This window comes from Silurus meridionalis, chromosome 27 (assembly GCF_014805685.1).
Source record: "Silurus meridionalis isolate SWU-2019-XX chromosome 27, ASM1480568v1, whole genome shotgun sequence".
Lineage (NCBI taxonomy): Eukaryota > Metazoa > Chordata > Actinopteri > Siluriformes > Siluridae > Silurus > Silurus meridionalis.
Window position 1 is genome coordinate 2,712,348 of NC_060910.1, and position 16,203 is coordinate 2,728,550.

At 37.8% G+C, this 16,203-nt stretch overlaps 1 protein-coding gene across 2 annotated transcripts in view; it reads left to right on the forward strand.

Annotated features, from left to right (window-relative positions):
- Nucleotides 1-10,859, forward strand: part of srrm4 (serine/arginine repetitive matrix 4) — a 68,802-nt gene extending 57,943 nt beyond the window's left edge. The window contains exons 9-13 of one of the 2 annotated variants that reach the window (XM_046842208.1): nt 3,386-3,669; nt 4,190-4,336; nt 4,545-4,625; nt 7,148-7,291; nt 7,405-10,859. In XM_046842208.1, coding sequence (XP_046698164.1) covers nt 3,386-3,669; nt 4,190-4,336; nt 4,545-4,625; nt 7,148-7,291; nt 7,405-7,648 — 900 coding nt within the window. In that variant the 3' untranslated portion in view covers nt 7,649-10,859. The remainder of the gene's footprint in view (nt 1-3,385; nt 3,670-4,189; nt 4,337-4,544; nt 4,626-7,147; nt 7,292-7,404) is intronic. The other variant, XM_046842209.1, reaches the window with a different exon arrangement.
- Nucleotides 10,860-16,203: the final 5,344 nt, after the last annotated feature.

Genomic DNA, 16,203 nt, shown 5'->3' on the forward strand with positions numbered 1-16,203 from the left:
GCCTAGAAGCGTATTTTTAACGTGACTGGCGATTCGAGTCTGATATTGTTTATGATTTGTACTCACGTGAGTTAAAACGTGGGCGATAAAAGACAGTGAGTGACGTTCAGGTAAATCCACATGCTGCAACTTCAACTACAAAGAAACCGAAGCTGCTGTTCGACACACTAAATGACGCTAAACATGTCCGCTATCAGACATGCCTCAGTACACAATGCAGAGTTTACTCAGTCTGATATGATCAGAAAGAGAGATAGAAAGTGTCTGATTCCATCTCTCTCTCCCTCTCTTTCTCTCTTTTTTCTGTCAGTCTTTGTCTGTCACATTTTTCCCGTCTGTCAGTCTCTGTCTATTTTTTTATCTCACTCGTCTCACCCTTGGTGTTTCTTTCTATCTTTTTTTCTTTTTGTCTTTTCTCTTGTCCACTTATCACTTTTTGCCTGTCTGTCTCTTTTTTTCTGTCACTTCTTGTCTATCTGTCTGTCTGTCCCTCTCTCTCTTTTGTTTATCTCTCTTTCTTCTGTCCATGTGTCACTTTCTTTTGTCTGACTAGTTCAATCTATTTCTATGTCTGTCTTTCTCTCTCTTTTTATTCTCATTTCTCTTAATTTCAGTCTTTCGTTGTCTACTTTCCTCTCTTTTTTACTCTCTCTATTTCTATCTATTTCTTTCTCTCATTGTTTTTCTCTCTCTCAGTTCTGTCTTTCTGTGTCTCTCCCTTTGCCAGTTTCTCTCTCTCTCTCTCTCTCTCTCTCTCTCTCTCTCTCTCTCTCTCATTCATGACTCATCTTCACATCAACTTAAATGTTACCACACAAGAGACAGCGAGTGGTGGGGAGGGGAAAAAATGTCATGTAAATGAACAACCTAAAAATTCTCCTCAGAAAAGAAAACTCATCAGAACAAAACGACAAGCAAGATGACAAAAACTGGAGACAGGAAGGGAAAACAGAGGTACATTCCAGAAACAGTCCCTGAACAAATCAGTGAATCATTGATTCTGGGATGTAACTCACAGCTATGGTCAAATAAGTTTAGTTGCTTCGTCTCAGGGTCGTACCGGATGCAGAGTTCCTTCTGCTACTGGGTCAGCATCCTGGGGACAAACTTGGCAGCGACACGACACATGTTCAAATCACATTATGGTTTGCCTAGACCAGGGGTCTCCAGTGTGGGTGCAGGTTTTTATTCCAACCAAGCAAGTCCACACCAAATTCCACCTGTTCAAACCTAATGATCTTCATTTTCAATGACTATCAGGTGTGACCATTGATTGGTTGTAATGAAAACCTGCACCCACACTGGCCCTTCCTGGAAAAGATTGGAGACCCCTGGCCTAGACTGTTCCGTGTGACACACCGACAATGGCAGCGATGTTGTGGATTGTTCTCAGACGATCGTCTTGCACAGTTTGCCAAATGGTTTCAACATTTTCGGGGGTTGAGCTCATTAAAGGTCTTCCTGTTCTCTCGTCACCTTCCAGTGAGGTTCTTCCGCTCCTGAAGAGCGTGTGTCACTCAAAACACTCGTTGTAGCATCTATTTGTAATCAATGTAACTCAATGTAACTCAAATTATATAATTTAAAGCCCTTATCTTTCTGTTGAGTGTTGCAGCTGACTGCCTTACAATAATATTAACATCATTCACAGTCATCCAGGAATCGCAAACATGGCTTCTGGCACTGCACTGGATGTAACTGAGCTGCCTGAGACAAAAGACAGAAGCATTCCTGCATATTGGATACAGGTGGTAGTAATACCATGCAGGGAAGACAACATGGGGAAGCAACGAAGGCCCCTGGTGGCCGGAACTGTGAATAACAAGTCCGAATCTTCACGTGTGTTCATGTACCTTCAGCTGTCTTCTGTGATCTTAAAGGTGTCCATAAATCTTTCGATTTTACTGCATTCTACAGAATCAGACACTTTCCCAATTCCCTGCATAACTGCAATAGAGTTTGGAAATGTTATTTATCTTATATAATTTATATTATATAAAAAAAAAATCTGAATTATATTTTTGCAACCAGGAGGGGTAGTGACATGTCTCACTCAGGGGTCTAAAAAAACCCAAATAATTAATAATAACCTTTGTAGCTAAATGTGATTTATTTATTTATATATATATTTTTGGTAAATGTTCTTTATAATACTGCAGTATATTTTGTAACAATATTACCAATGTATTTGTTTTATTGGAAAAACAAAATGTAACTTTTTGCGATACAATGAAGAAAAAAAGCCCAGAAGGAAATGAAGCGTTGTGTTGTGAAGCAGTGAGACAGTGGGAGTGGCTTTGGGTTTTAAAGACGCGGTTTATTTGTCTTTTTTTTCTTGCATTTTCCCGCTTTTTAACGATGCACTTACGTTACCCGCTCTTCCCTTTTTCCTACACCGTACCTACTTAAGGAGGAAGTCTGGATTGGTAAGTCGATGCTATCCGCAGATTCAGGGCTTACTGTAGGACGCTGGTGGACTTTAAAAGCTCTTCCTGCAGGGGACCTAAAGGGGACCTAAACTCAAACCAAATGTCCTATTAATTCCTCAACGCTTTGATTTTAGTTAAACTCTACTAGATGGAAGTCTCTGTATTAGATATTATACAGTATTTATATGACAGATGACATGTTTGCTGTTTCTTCTTCTTTTGCTGTTTTATTTATTATTTATTTATTTATTTATTTATTTTCTCCTCCTTTTTTCTTCTTCCTATTATTATTTATTATCCTATTATTAAATCAGCCTTTCTTTTCCCTCTCTTTTCCTTTCACTCTCTCGTTCTTCTTTTCTTTTCCTCTCTCTGGCACTTTAACTCACTCATTGGCTCTCACCCCCCTCTCTCTCTCCTCTTTTCTCCTCCCTTTCTCTTTCTTTCTCGCTCTCACACTTTCTCTCACTCCTCTTTCCTCTCTTTCTTCTCTCTCTCTCTCTCTCTCTCCTCTCTCTCTTTTTCTCCCTCTCTTCTCATTTATTCACTCCTCTTTCTCTCTTCCCTTTTCTTTCCTCTCTATCTCTTTTCTCTCACTCTCACACACACACACACACACACACACACTCACACACCTATTTCTTTCTTCCCTTTTTCTTTCCTCTCACACTTTCTCTCACGCTCTCGCTCAGTGTCATATCTCATCTCTCTCTCCCTCTCTCTTTGTTTAGTGCATATTTTTAGTTCCCTTTTCTTTCCCTTTCTAGCATGAGACAAATTATGCATGACTTTTTGAAAAAAAATGATCTCTTCGATGTTCTTTGTGCTGTAAATGAATCATGTTGTAGTTTTGGTCTTTGTGATTTTGTAGGCACTTTAATAGAGAACTCTGAGTGCAGCTAGAAGATGATCCTTTCATTCCCTTCCGTTCATAAAACAGGCTGGTTTTCTTGCAGGTGGTACACTCACGTCCTGAGCTTGAACCGTCCCACGTCCAGGACGCGGCATGTGCTCAGGGTAAAGGGCGTGCGGATTACGATTCGGGACATGACACGTCCTCTCCACCGTCGTCTAAGACGGGCGTCTCGAGGGCGCAGGTCACGGTGGAGGGACAGGAGAAAGTGAAATTTCTAGACAATTCATCTGATTCGGGGAACTCTCTGAGCAGCTACAGGTCTCTGGGGAAAGCCGACTGCAGACAAAGACGCAGCAACACATCTGTTTTCAACGACCTGAAAAGGTGAGAGGATTAAATGGGAAGTAATGTCCTTTTCTTTTTTTTAGCACTTCCTCAAGACTTCCTCTGCACTTCATCAAGACTTCCTCTGCAATTTATTAAGAGTTTCTTAGCTCCGCCTCATGACTTCCTCTGCACTTCATGAAGACTTCCTCTAGACTTCATCAATACTTCCTCAAGACTTCCTCAGCACTTCCTTAAGAATTCCTTAATACTTCCTCGCGACTTTCTGAAGAGTTCCTCAGCACTTCATTAAGAGTTTCTTAGCACTTCCTAAAGCCTTCCTCAAGATTTCCTTAACACCTCCTCAAGACTTTCTTTGGCACTTCCTAAATGCTTCCTCAGCACTTCCTCAAGACTTCCTCAGCACTTCCTCGCATGTCTGCTAAAACAACGTTATCACAGATTTAGACATTTATTCTTTCATCAGTCCCTTTTATTCCTTTCAATGCAGCTCATAGAATATTTGTAAATTCATATCATCTTGCCTAATCATCTTCTCATGTGCTTCTTGTAATTCCAGCGAAGAGTCGGGAAGCTGTGTTGGATTCGTGAGCCATCGTTCTCATCGTTCAGAAACTCGGTCTTGCAGCAGGAGCCGATCGTCGCAAAGTTCTCGCCACTCGAGACGTTCTGTATCCAGGAGCAGGTCTCCGTTCTCCAGCCACAGGTGTCAGTTCTAATAAAACACACTTCTGACCTGAAGGTCATGAGTTCAAACCCCAGCACCACCAAACTGCCAACTGAGCAAAGCCCTAAAACCCTCCACTGCTCCGTTGTGTCAATGACATAAGTTTGTTTGGATAAGAGCGTTATACCAAATGCTATAAAAATGTAAATGTAAATGTGTGTGTGTGTTTGTGTGTGTGTGTGTGTAGGTCGTATTCCCGTTCATCCAGCTACTCCTGTGATTCGAGCAGTCGACGGAGCGGTAAACATTCCAGATACACAGCGGAGAGGTATACAGCAGTGCTTAGACGCGTATACAGTAACAAAAAACAGTGGTGGACATTAAAGAAGTAAATGTAATTAATTACTGTACTTAAGTAGCTTTTTTTATGTGTCTGTACTTTACTGAAGTGTTTCTATTTGGGGAAACTTTTACTGTAACTTCACTACATTTCAAAGTCAAATATTTGACTTTTTACTCGAATACATTTAGTGAAATCAGTCGGTTCTTTTTTTTTATGAGGATAAAAATGTAACTGGTGAAACACGCAGCGAATCACCAATCAGGATCGAGCTCACGCTCTGTTTTACACGTGTTCTGATCGGCGCTTGGTGTATCTACTGATCACCAACATACAGTTCAGCATCAGTTCAACATCAAGCAGAACATTTAGAGAGGAATAAATGATGAAGAAACTCCAGACTCGAACTCGACACAACACACGTGACCTTATTTACATAATTTTTCAGTAGTTGTAAAGAAGGTTTTGGACTCATGATGATTGTAATAGAAATCAATCAGTGTTTGAGTCATTAATATCATTCTATTAATAGATCAGTGTGCTGAGAGTCACATTTGAGTCTTTTCACATCAACTGAAGTGATTAAGTAAAGAGTCTTGTGATAAAAATGATAATAGGAACATTATAGTTATAATAAATCATAGTACTTTGGATCCTTAAGAACATTTGAAGCCAAATAATTTTGTACTTTTACTCAAGTGGTTTGTGTACTTCGTCCACCACTGCAAAAAAAAGGAATCCAACACAGAACGTGTTCTTCATCCGTAACTCTTCATTTCATGTGTTTTTAGAAATAATTCTGTTATGTAATGAACTGAGGTGAAACATTGCATTAACATCACTGGAGACGTGAGGGGAGGAACACTTTCCCAGGAGCCATTGCAATCTTAAACTAAAAATAAATAAATAAATAAACATCTGGTACCTATAAGATGAATTACAAGAATTTTTTACACAATTGGGGCGGAGCTATAATAATAATAAGAGGAATATTCTATTATATAAGTAATAATGTACACCAAAGCCTGACAGTAGAAACCCAAATTTTCTTGTAATATGAGTTTGGGTTGTTAAGGAGGCTTCAAATCCAGCTTACTGTATCAGTGGGGTTGAGAAGGTCAGGTTTTATATATACTAGGGACGGTAATATTCACGGTGCATCACCATAAAAGTAAAAAATGTGACGCATTAATTTTATTGTTCTTAACATATTTGGATCAGTAAAAAAACATTTATTTCTATATAATTATTAGTAGATGTGCTAAATTTTTATTATTTAGAAAGTGACCAACATTTGATACATTATATGAAGTGTCACAACACTACGGAGACCGAGGCGTGTCCTGAGAGTCACCTAGAATAAAGATTAACATGGCAGAGGTAGAGCTGCAGACAGGAGATTTTTTTTGCATTACCAAGCTGTGTGTGAAAGTCATTAGGCAAAAGGCACTTAAGTAAAGTGATGATTTTCTGTCTGTCCGAACCCGAGAAATAAATGTGAACTATTAGTACCATATTGAATTGCAGAGCATCATATTGGTTCTGTGGCATTAAATCGCATTGTGTTGACTCGAATAGAAATCGGATCGCACTGCATCATTATAGGGGCGAATCGTATCGTATCGCATCGGTAGCTGCTTCATATGTATCTTTTTGAATCGTATTGTTGTTATCGTCAGTTATATTTTGCCCCAGTCAAAAGTTTTTGAATTAACTTCAACATTGTGCATTAATACTGAATACATACAAACTATGAAAGAATTATGTAGTAAACAAAAACGTGTTTAACAATCCATAATGTTTTATAATTTCAATCCATTACAGTAGCTCTCTCTTTGCTTTGAGCACAGCTTCACACACTCTCAACATCTCTGTCAGCCTCGATGGGAAGCCACATGGAATGGTTTTCCAACAATCTTAAAGAGTTCCCTGTTGTTTTAAGTGTTTGTTGGCTGCTTTTTCTTTACTTTCCATTATAACTCATCCCAAACCATCTCAACTGAAATTAGATCGAGCGATTGAAGAGGCCAGGGTTCACCAAACTGTCATCACATCTAAATGTACTGTAGCTACTTCGGACAAGCTCAAATATAAAACATATTCTGGGGTGTAAAACTCTGCTTTGTTGACTGTATAATTCCATATGTGTATTATCATAGTTTAGATGTCAGTTATAATGTATATTGTTATAATAATTAGGAAGGAGAAGATAAGTGTATGTGTATATATATATATATATATATATATATATATATATATATACCAGATTCACGTTTGTCATAGTTTCACATTTTATTTATGTTTTTATAATTAGCTTTATTCTATTCTTACAAGACACTAAATGAAACTTTCTCGTCTAGCTGAATAACAGTTCTTGTCACGTAAATCAAAGCACCATTTTTTTATTTTATTCTGACTGTATATAAACTCACTGCCTCCCTGTATTAGATCATAACACGTTTAATGAGGTAATAAGTGCTGAATTCAGATTGTTCTTATGTTCCGAAAAGGCTCAGAGAAAGAAGAAGAAGCTGGAGCTCGTGTGAGAAGCCGTCAAAGCGCAGCAGGACTCGCAGCCGGAGGAGAACATGTTCACCAATGAGGAAAAGGAGAAGAGATTCACCCAGCCATCTCGAGGCTCGCAGAATTACCAGGTTCGGGACTTGTAGCTTCATCACCTAAAATCTTCCACAGTCACAAAAAAAAAAATACGTTAATGAACGCAGGATGTATTCGTCCAATTTGTCGTCATCTCTCTTTCCGGTAGTGCTAGGAAGAGGCCCATCCCCTACTACCGCCCGAGTCCTTCTTCCTCAAGTCGCTCGAGCAGTCTGTCATCCTGGAGTCTATTCTCGCTGACTCGCAGCCAATCACGGAGCCCGAGTCACAGCCGCAGCAGGAGCCGCAGCCGCTCTTCGTACCGCAGCTACAGCCGCAGCTCATCGCTCAGCTCCGTCTACAGCAGCAAGAGCTACGGCTCGCTAGCCAGCTATAGCCATGCTCGACGCTAATTTACAGACTCAGTTCTCTCAAAATAGCGTCATTTCAAGAACACACTTAAGATGGTGTAAATAAACAAAACATGGACAAACACAGATTGGAATTTACACCCAAACGAGGAAAGCTAAATCTGACACACATGCTAGCTCTTGTTAGGAAATTATGACTCGCTAGCTGGAGCAAAGTGTAAATCATGACTTTAAATCGTAATCGTCATTGACATTAAAGTGTAAAGCTGACATGATAAGATTTTACTTCAGCAAAAAAAATATTACATTTCCAAGAAATTTAGAAAAGAATTATCAAATCATTATGAGGACCAGCTAGCGAGGAAGCAGACCAGGAGTTTGCTAAGTCTGAGGAAAATTTGTGCTAATCTATTGATTTAAACGCTACGTCTGAGGCAAAGCTAATGGTGTTAACCAGCTAACCAAGAGTAAAACTTGAATAGGATGAAACTGTGGATGCCATATGGTGAATAAATCACCTTGTGGAAAAAAAACGCACCGTAAGATAAAAAAATGTTCCAATTGGTATCGACGACAACGGATTTTATGTACTCACATTCAAAGCGGCTAGCAGGCTGAACACGTGGCATGTGTGTTCGCGTGTGTGCATGTGTGTGTTGTTTAGCCGTACAGCGGTTAAACCAACAAGGTTAAACCAACACATGCTGCAGTGTCACTTCAGATTAGTAACCTTGTAAAGTACAATTTCACGCCTGAAGTGGAAACCCTTTTTATTTTTGAGAAACGTGTCGAGATCGCTCCAGGGCTCAGATCTACAGCCTCCGTGACAGATTTTACCGTACGCCAGGTTTCTTTTTATTATTATTTTTTTTGACACCTTGCATCACATTTTGTTCCCTTTGAAAAATTGTGCCACGCTGCCAAACACACGCTCCGTCAGCTCAAATGCCAGGCGTATTTATCTTCCAGCCGAGCGCAAAACGATCCGAACGCCGACGGCCAAACTCCTGCTTCATTTTCGAAGGGAATAAATTTGTGTATATTTATATATATATAAACGGATGTAGGTCGAGTCGACGCGAAGTTCGAAAAGGTTTCAACGTCGAAAGAGATTAAAGGGCGGCCACGCTACACTTTACGTTCCTTTGACTCGCATTCGTATGCAGTGGGAACGCCAGAGACCGGAAACGCTCCACAGTGGGAGGTCTGGTGAGCGCTGACGGATACATCATGGTGGAATCTCCTCCAGATACATTGAGTGCAGATTATAGTTGTGTCGCTTTGTAATGGTTTACACAGCACAGCTTTAAAAGAATACAAAAGCAGCATTATAAACAGAAGCTGCCTGATTTGCGGCGTCACTGCCTATTCGGAGCGTGACATCACATCCGGTTGCCTTCGGAAGAAAAGATTCTAATCTAAGCAATGTGTCTCAATCTTATCTTTTTTATTCTGACTGTATTTACATACCGTGTTTTCATTTCATAGCCTCCTGTGCTTATTTCAGTGGCCCAATGTAGCGCTGGATTAGATGCTAGTCTGAGGTCTGAATACACGTGTGTTTTTGAGGTAGACAATAACTTTCTTTCGGCTTCTCCCGTTAGGGGTCGCCACAGCGGATCCTCCGCACGTTTGATTTGGCACATGTTTTTACGCTGGATGCCCTTCCTAACGCAACCCTCCCCAATTTATCCGGGCTTGGGACCGCCACTGAGAGTGGCTGGGGATGGTTCCCTGACCGGGGATCGAACCTGGGTCGCAGCGGTGAGAGCGCTGCATCTTAACAATATTCTCAATAAATCTTTAGCCACGTTAGCTGACTAAAGAGTCCGATGTCACACCATTTCTTAATAATAATTATTAATGCTAATCCAGTGCATATGATTTGCTATTTTATTGAATATTTATTTTTTGTGGTTAATTAAATACAGTTGAATTACGTAACGTTTGTAAATTGTGTTGTCTAGCTCGCAGGAAAATATGACTGGACCATTTGGGCAAAATTCTGGAGCAAATCTACAATATATGGGCATAAATATGTGGAACCTAAACATTGCAAAAGCTTGAAAAACTAGCATGCTACGATTACGTTCTACTGAGTGTGTTTGGTGAAACCTACATGAGCGAACAAGATAAATAAACAAGCGAGAAAAGGACAAATGTATTTTATTCCAAAACAACATGAAGATAAACCTCGACTACGATTCAGTCGCTAGCAATCGGCAAAACCTCCAAATATGAATTTATGCTAAAGCTGGGCGTAAAAGATGTACATTTTTAACAATGCATTTTGATGAGAAATGGAAAAGCGCTGAAATATTTAAGTGAATTAATGCTGGATTTTAATTAATTTATTTATAAACTTTATCTCTCACACCATTTCACATTCCACAGATTACTGTAATAAATATTTACTTATTTATTAAATTTTTAATTTATTTGTTTGTTTATTTATTTGATTCATTTACCATATTCCATTCTTCAGAGAATGGAAACATGCAGCGTATTTATTTGTACTGATGTTTGTATTTTCTTTTTTTTTATAATTTATAAATGTAGATATATTTTTTTAGTACAGTGAAGAATGTTTTTTAAGATTTTATATTTTTTATTTTCATTTTCACATTATTTCTTTTTTCTTTCACCTTTTTTTGATGATAATGTACATGATAATGTCAATGATATGTAGAAAGCTTGAGGAATTCATAGCATAAATATTATTCAATCATCAAAATATTATTGTCGGGGTTTTTTTTATTATTTATGGATAATATATTGTATAAATATGACTTTGAACTTTAAAATGGTATGAAGCAGTCTTTTTAGGATGTTCACATGTGGAAAAAAACATGTTAAAGATTCCCAGCTTTAATGAATTGTTATTATTTTTTTATATTTTAAAGAATTTCTGTTGTTTTTTTTGTTTTGTTTTTTATAACTGATGAAAGTCGTTTAGCGTGTAGGTTCGGCTTGAGCTTTGTAAACGTTCGATCTGTTCCTCAGGAGGATCTGTAAATCTGTCATGTACATACGCAGAGGACTGAGTAAAGCATGTGTGTCATTAATTGAAAAGGAAGCTGTTATAAAGACACAAGATATTTATGATGTCAAACTGCACTCTATGGACAATAGTTTTTGGACACCTGAGCAGAAGATTATGTGTTACAATAAACTCCACTCTTCCAGGAAGATGTTCCACTAGATTTTGAAGTGTGATTGTGGAGATTTGTGGGAATTCATTCAGTCACAAGGGTGTTAGTAAGGTCGGGTACTAATGTAGGTGAGGTGAGGCAGGAGATCTTCTACTGCAACCCATGTAAAGCAGATCTTCATGGAGCTGGCTTTGTGCACAGGGGCATTGTCATGCTGGAACAGGTTTGAGTCTCCAAGTTTAAGTAAATGGAGAATTTCATGCAACAGCATCCAAAGCCATTGTGTAAAATTCCATGTCTCCAACTTAGAAGCACATATAGCTGGAATAGTCAGGTGTCCCAATACTTTTGTACAATAGAGTGTATGTGTAATATATCACAAAAAATAACTGGCATTTCATGATAAATGAATAATTTTACACCAGCATTGTCTGAAAAACCTGACGTTTCTGTCGCCATTTCAACAAGAACCAAACAGGAAGTTCTCAGATTCCTCATCAGGCTTTGTGTAGGTCTGTGTATAATACTGTACAGGCCATTGTTCCATCCATCACCCGTTTCATTCAACTGTCTACTCCAAACATTAGATTTCCTCTCAGACTCACTACTTCATTAGCATGGTGCATAATATAAACTGTTACCTGAACTATGACTAATAAAAGGAAACGTGTCCCTATAAGAACTTTTAATATCCTTCTTTACAAAGCGTATCTTATTAGAACGTTTTATTATTACACGTTCCAAACGTTCCACCTGGCTCGTCCGCCTTTTTATTGAAACTCTCATACGTTAGAACACACAGAATCCATTCTACCAAGATATCTTAATAATTATTCGGAAGAGTTTATTGCTGAATAATGTACGTGTCATCACGTGACGTAACTGACCATGCCCCCTTTTCGAAAATTACGGCAAACATGGACATATGACGTATCAAAACACTCAGCACATGAAGAAGAATCTCTCTGTGCACTTTTGAAACAAAAATAAACTTTTTAGCTTCAAGCAGCACTCAATTTTTTCAGGAAATGTAAAAGAATAATTAGTCGGAAGAGTTCATTGTTGAATAATGTACGTGTCATCACGTGACGTCACTGGTCATGCCCCCTTTTCGAACATTACGGCAAACATAGACATATGACGTATCAAAACACTCAGCACATGAAGAAGAATCTCTCTGTGCACTTTTGAAATGAAAATTAACTTTTTAGCTTCAAGCGGCACTAAAAATTCTAGTTTTCAGATATTGTTTCTCATTACAGTGTTATTCTTAGTAGCTGAAGAAACAACCAATTGGTTTGAATTATTATTAAATAAGGTGTATTAACACTCGTGTTTAACCTGATTAGGAATTCCCATAAATATTCGACTGAAACCGAAATTTCATAAGACTTAGTAACCCTTAAAGATTTAATTCTAACGTTAACGCTATTCGATTTTTACGTCTTTCTTTTTGTATTCTCTCTATTTTTTAATTTCCAATAATTTGGTATTATGTTTAACACTTAACTACCTTCCACATTGTCTGTAAAACTAATTTCCACGTGCCCATGTGGTAAATTTGAGTAAAGGTTTACTCAGCAACAGTAAACACTCTGTAAGTCTAAATGTGGGTTGTTTGCTCATACGCTAACTTTAAATTTGTCAGAACAAGACAGTATTACGACGTCATAATGTTTTTTACTACCCAGTACACGTTTTTTTTTTTCTCCCAATGACAGGTCACTTGCATTCTTGAACCTTCTGCCGTTCGGGGTACATCCCGTGTCACTTCCTGTCAACCGTCCATGTCTAAAAAAATAATAAAACTGCCAAACGACCTCACGTTACATTTAAACATACGGATGAGAATCAAAGTACAAATGTGTGTATATTAAAATGAGTGTATTATATGCAAAATATTGACTGAAAGAAACAGAATGTGTGTGTTTGTGTGAGTGTGTGTGAGAGTGTGTGTGTGTCCTCAAAAACGAATGTGTCCCCTTTTGCTAGGCCTCGTCTTCCTCTGTTGTCTAAGTCCATGTAGAAAATATAGAAAGTGAATAAAGAGACTTGCTTAAACCTTATTATACGTGTTGATGGTGTTCAATTGGAACGTTGCGTCTCAGCGTCTTCATAAGGAACCTTACGAAGGACTAATGAGAGGTTGGGTTTCTTGCTGTTCATTTTATCGTGTCATCTTTACATGTATAGTGTGTGTGTGTGTGTGTGTGTGTGTGTGTGTGTGTGTGTGTGTGTGTGTGTGTGTGTGGTGACATCACCTCACATACCAAACACCCCGAGCACTGACACTGGTCTGAACCGAGGTGAGTAGGTTCCTTTAAATAGGCTATGAGTCACTAAGGGAGTGAAAACTCACCATGCAGCGTTCACATGCACCCTGATTTAATGTCCGGGTGCAATTTGTGACCCCTGTGAAAGTACACTGTATGAGCAAAAGTATTTGGACGCATGCCGTTTCCAGCCATGTGTGGTTCTTCCCACAAATTCGGAGGTCCAAAATTGTGTAGGACGTCTTTGAGTGTGGTGGCATGAACTTTTTTTTCCCCTCAGTTCACAACCTGTTTCAGCATGACAATGCCCCTGTGCACAAAGCTAGCTCTATCAAATATGCTTTACAGGGGTTGGAGTGGAAGATCTCCTGATGTAGAGGTTCAGCCCTATTGAAGACCTTTGGGATGAATGTGAACGCTGACTGCACCCCAGGCCTCCTCACCTTCTCACCTGACTTTACTAACACCCATGTGGCTGAATGAATCTCCACAAAAATCTAGTGGAACATCTTCTCAGATGAGTGGAGCTCATTATAACAACAAATGGGGACTAAATGTGAGAAGGGATGTTCTAAAAGCACATAATCTTCTGGTCAGGAGTCCAAAAAAGCATGTTTTGAAATTGACAGTTTGGTGTGTATCTCAGGTTTTTAGGACATGGTTCAGTACAGTTGGAATTCTTGTCTTTTTTTATTAATGCAGTTTATTATTTATTTTATATATTATTATTATTATATATTCATTTATTTAGTTGTTTATTTGTGATCATCAACATTTGAACAGTTTATATTTTTAGAACTATTTTAAATAAAATGCTGCTTGGTTAAATAATATATGAAGTAATATTTAATAATTTTTATAAAAATATTATAATATATTGTATTATATTTTATTTTAAAAAATGATTAAATCAAAATAATGCAATACAGTCTTTTAATTTATTGACTGAATTAGGTAATTAATTAAATTCTCACAAATTAAATTGATTAAATAAAATGAAATAAATGTAAAAGATGACATTTAATAGTTTATTTTTTTTTGTTAAACCCTGTTTGGTAAAATACAGATACAGCACACTTTAACAAATGTCTCCATTCCTTTCATCCATCATTTATTCACTCCCTCAATATGTGGAATTGTCAGGATTTTCTCCTTTTAAGAGAAATTCTTGAAGCTGAACATAAAACGCTAAAGAATCCATAACGCTTGTGTAAGTCACTTACTAGCACTATGGATTGTTTTGAGTTCTATGTCCAGCTTCAGGAAAGAGAAAGAGACATTTTTTCAACTTCTCATTTCACTGAACGGTCTATCCTGCATATACATGTGAACAGTCACTCGCTCTTTTTTCTCTTTCTGTTTTTAAGAGAATAAACCATGAACTGCTGCTGTTTAAGATGTAAAATCCTCCAGTGGAAAACTTATTTGCTACAAAGCTCTGAAACTGGAGACTCCTTCTATAAAGGTGAAAAAAATGCATCATGTCCATAAGGGAAATTACACTATACTTCCAGAAAAAAAAAGAAGAGATAATTCAAATTTTTTATGTCTTTATGTCACAAATAACATATACATATATACATATTCACTGGCCAGAACTATTGTCTTATACTGTGTGTGTGTGTGTGTGTGTGTGTGTGTGTGTGTGTGTGTGTGTGTGTGTGTTTTCTGGATCATTCTGTATCCTTCTTGAACTTTCCAGACAGAAATTGCAGGGCATGTGAACACTGCAGAAGTTGCTGGAGTCTTTGGCTAAATGTGGATTTTAAGAGGAGGGGTCTTTAGCCGGGTTGCCAGATTGATTACTTTTTACATTTCCATATTTTAGAAGATAACCAGCATTATAATTTGTGTTTTTTTAGTACATCATAGTGATTTATATTTGATATGAATAGCATATAGAATTAATATGTAGAGTTTTTAGATACACCATGTATCAGAATGAAAAGCTCTCCTCAGTGTTCCCAAAATTCTTCAATGATGAAAAATCCAAGACATTTTTTAATATTTTTTTTTTTTTACTTCTTTGTAAGTTTACTGTAAATGTCCAAAACTCTTAGATATAAAGCTAGATGATGCTTGGATTAAGACATTTGATGAAAAAACTCATCTTAATATTAGACACTATATATGCCAGACTGAGCATTGACACCTAAACTGCTCGCTTGCCAAAAGAACATCTGGCCAGATCTCCATCGCTCGGCGTAGCTTGCAGTTCTTATCTTTTCTTTCTTTGTTATTATCAGCTACAACACCTCACCACTGTTTCTCTGCCTCTTATCTTATTTGTGTGTTTTTTTTTAGATTTCAGGTATTTCTACTGTAAAAAAGTGCAACAATTCAGAATTAAACCCCTGTGTGTTCAGGAGCGTGTTAAGGTGCTGCAACAAAAGCTGAACATTTTTTTTATTTACTTCTTTTACAGACTCAGAGGCTACGCACCTGCAAATAACCAGGTTATTAATGATTTCCAAAGAAAATTAGCATGGACCCCTAAAGGTCTCCAGAGGACCCCACTTTGATATCTATAACAATTTCATCTTTTATTTACAATTCTTCATGTCTGATTAAATGGTGATAATCCTTGATATGTTTTTCTCTAATGGATTCTCAGGAACACAGCACAGGTTTCAGCTTGGAAAGTGTATCAGTTCACTACACACCTGGAAGCTGCATTTCCTCGTCTACTGCTTTTCATTTTTATCCTGAATGATGTTAGAACTGTCATGAGACTCCCGTCTTCTTGCTGTGTTTATAGCAATCTAGAGTGTTTTGTGTAACCGTGTGACGGCTTCCCATTGGTGGATTTTAGACGTTATGTCATAGAAACTCATCTTCGGCGTCTTCTGTTGCAGCTGCATCGATAATAAAGCTACATTCATGTTAATCCAAATCAAATCAATAAAACATTGGTATCGAAGTGGATGTTTTATAATAGTTTGTAGTTTAAACCAGTTTAATTTGATTGGTTTTGGTTTAAACCGGTTTAATTTGATAGGAGCTTTGGTTTGAACCGGTTTAGTTTGATGGGGTTTTGGTTTAAACCGGTTTATTTGGTTGGTTTTGGTTTAAACCGGTTTCATTTAACAGGTTGTGAATTAAACAGGTTTAAATTGATGGGTGGTGTTTCTAAACCAGATGAATTTGTTTGGTGGTGGTTTATACAGGATTA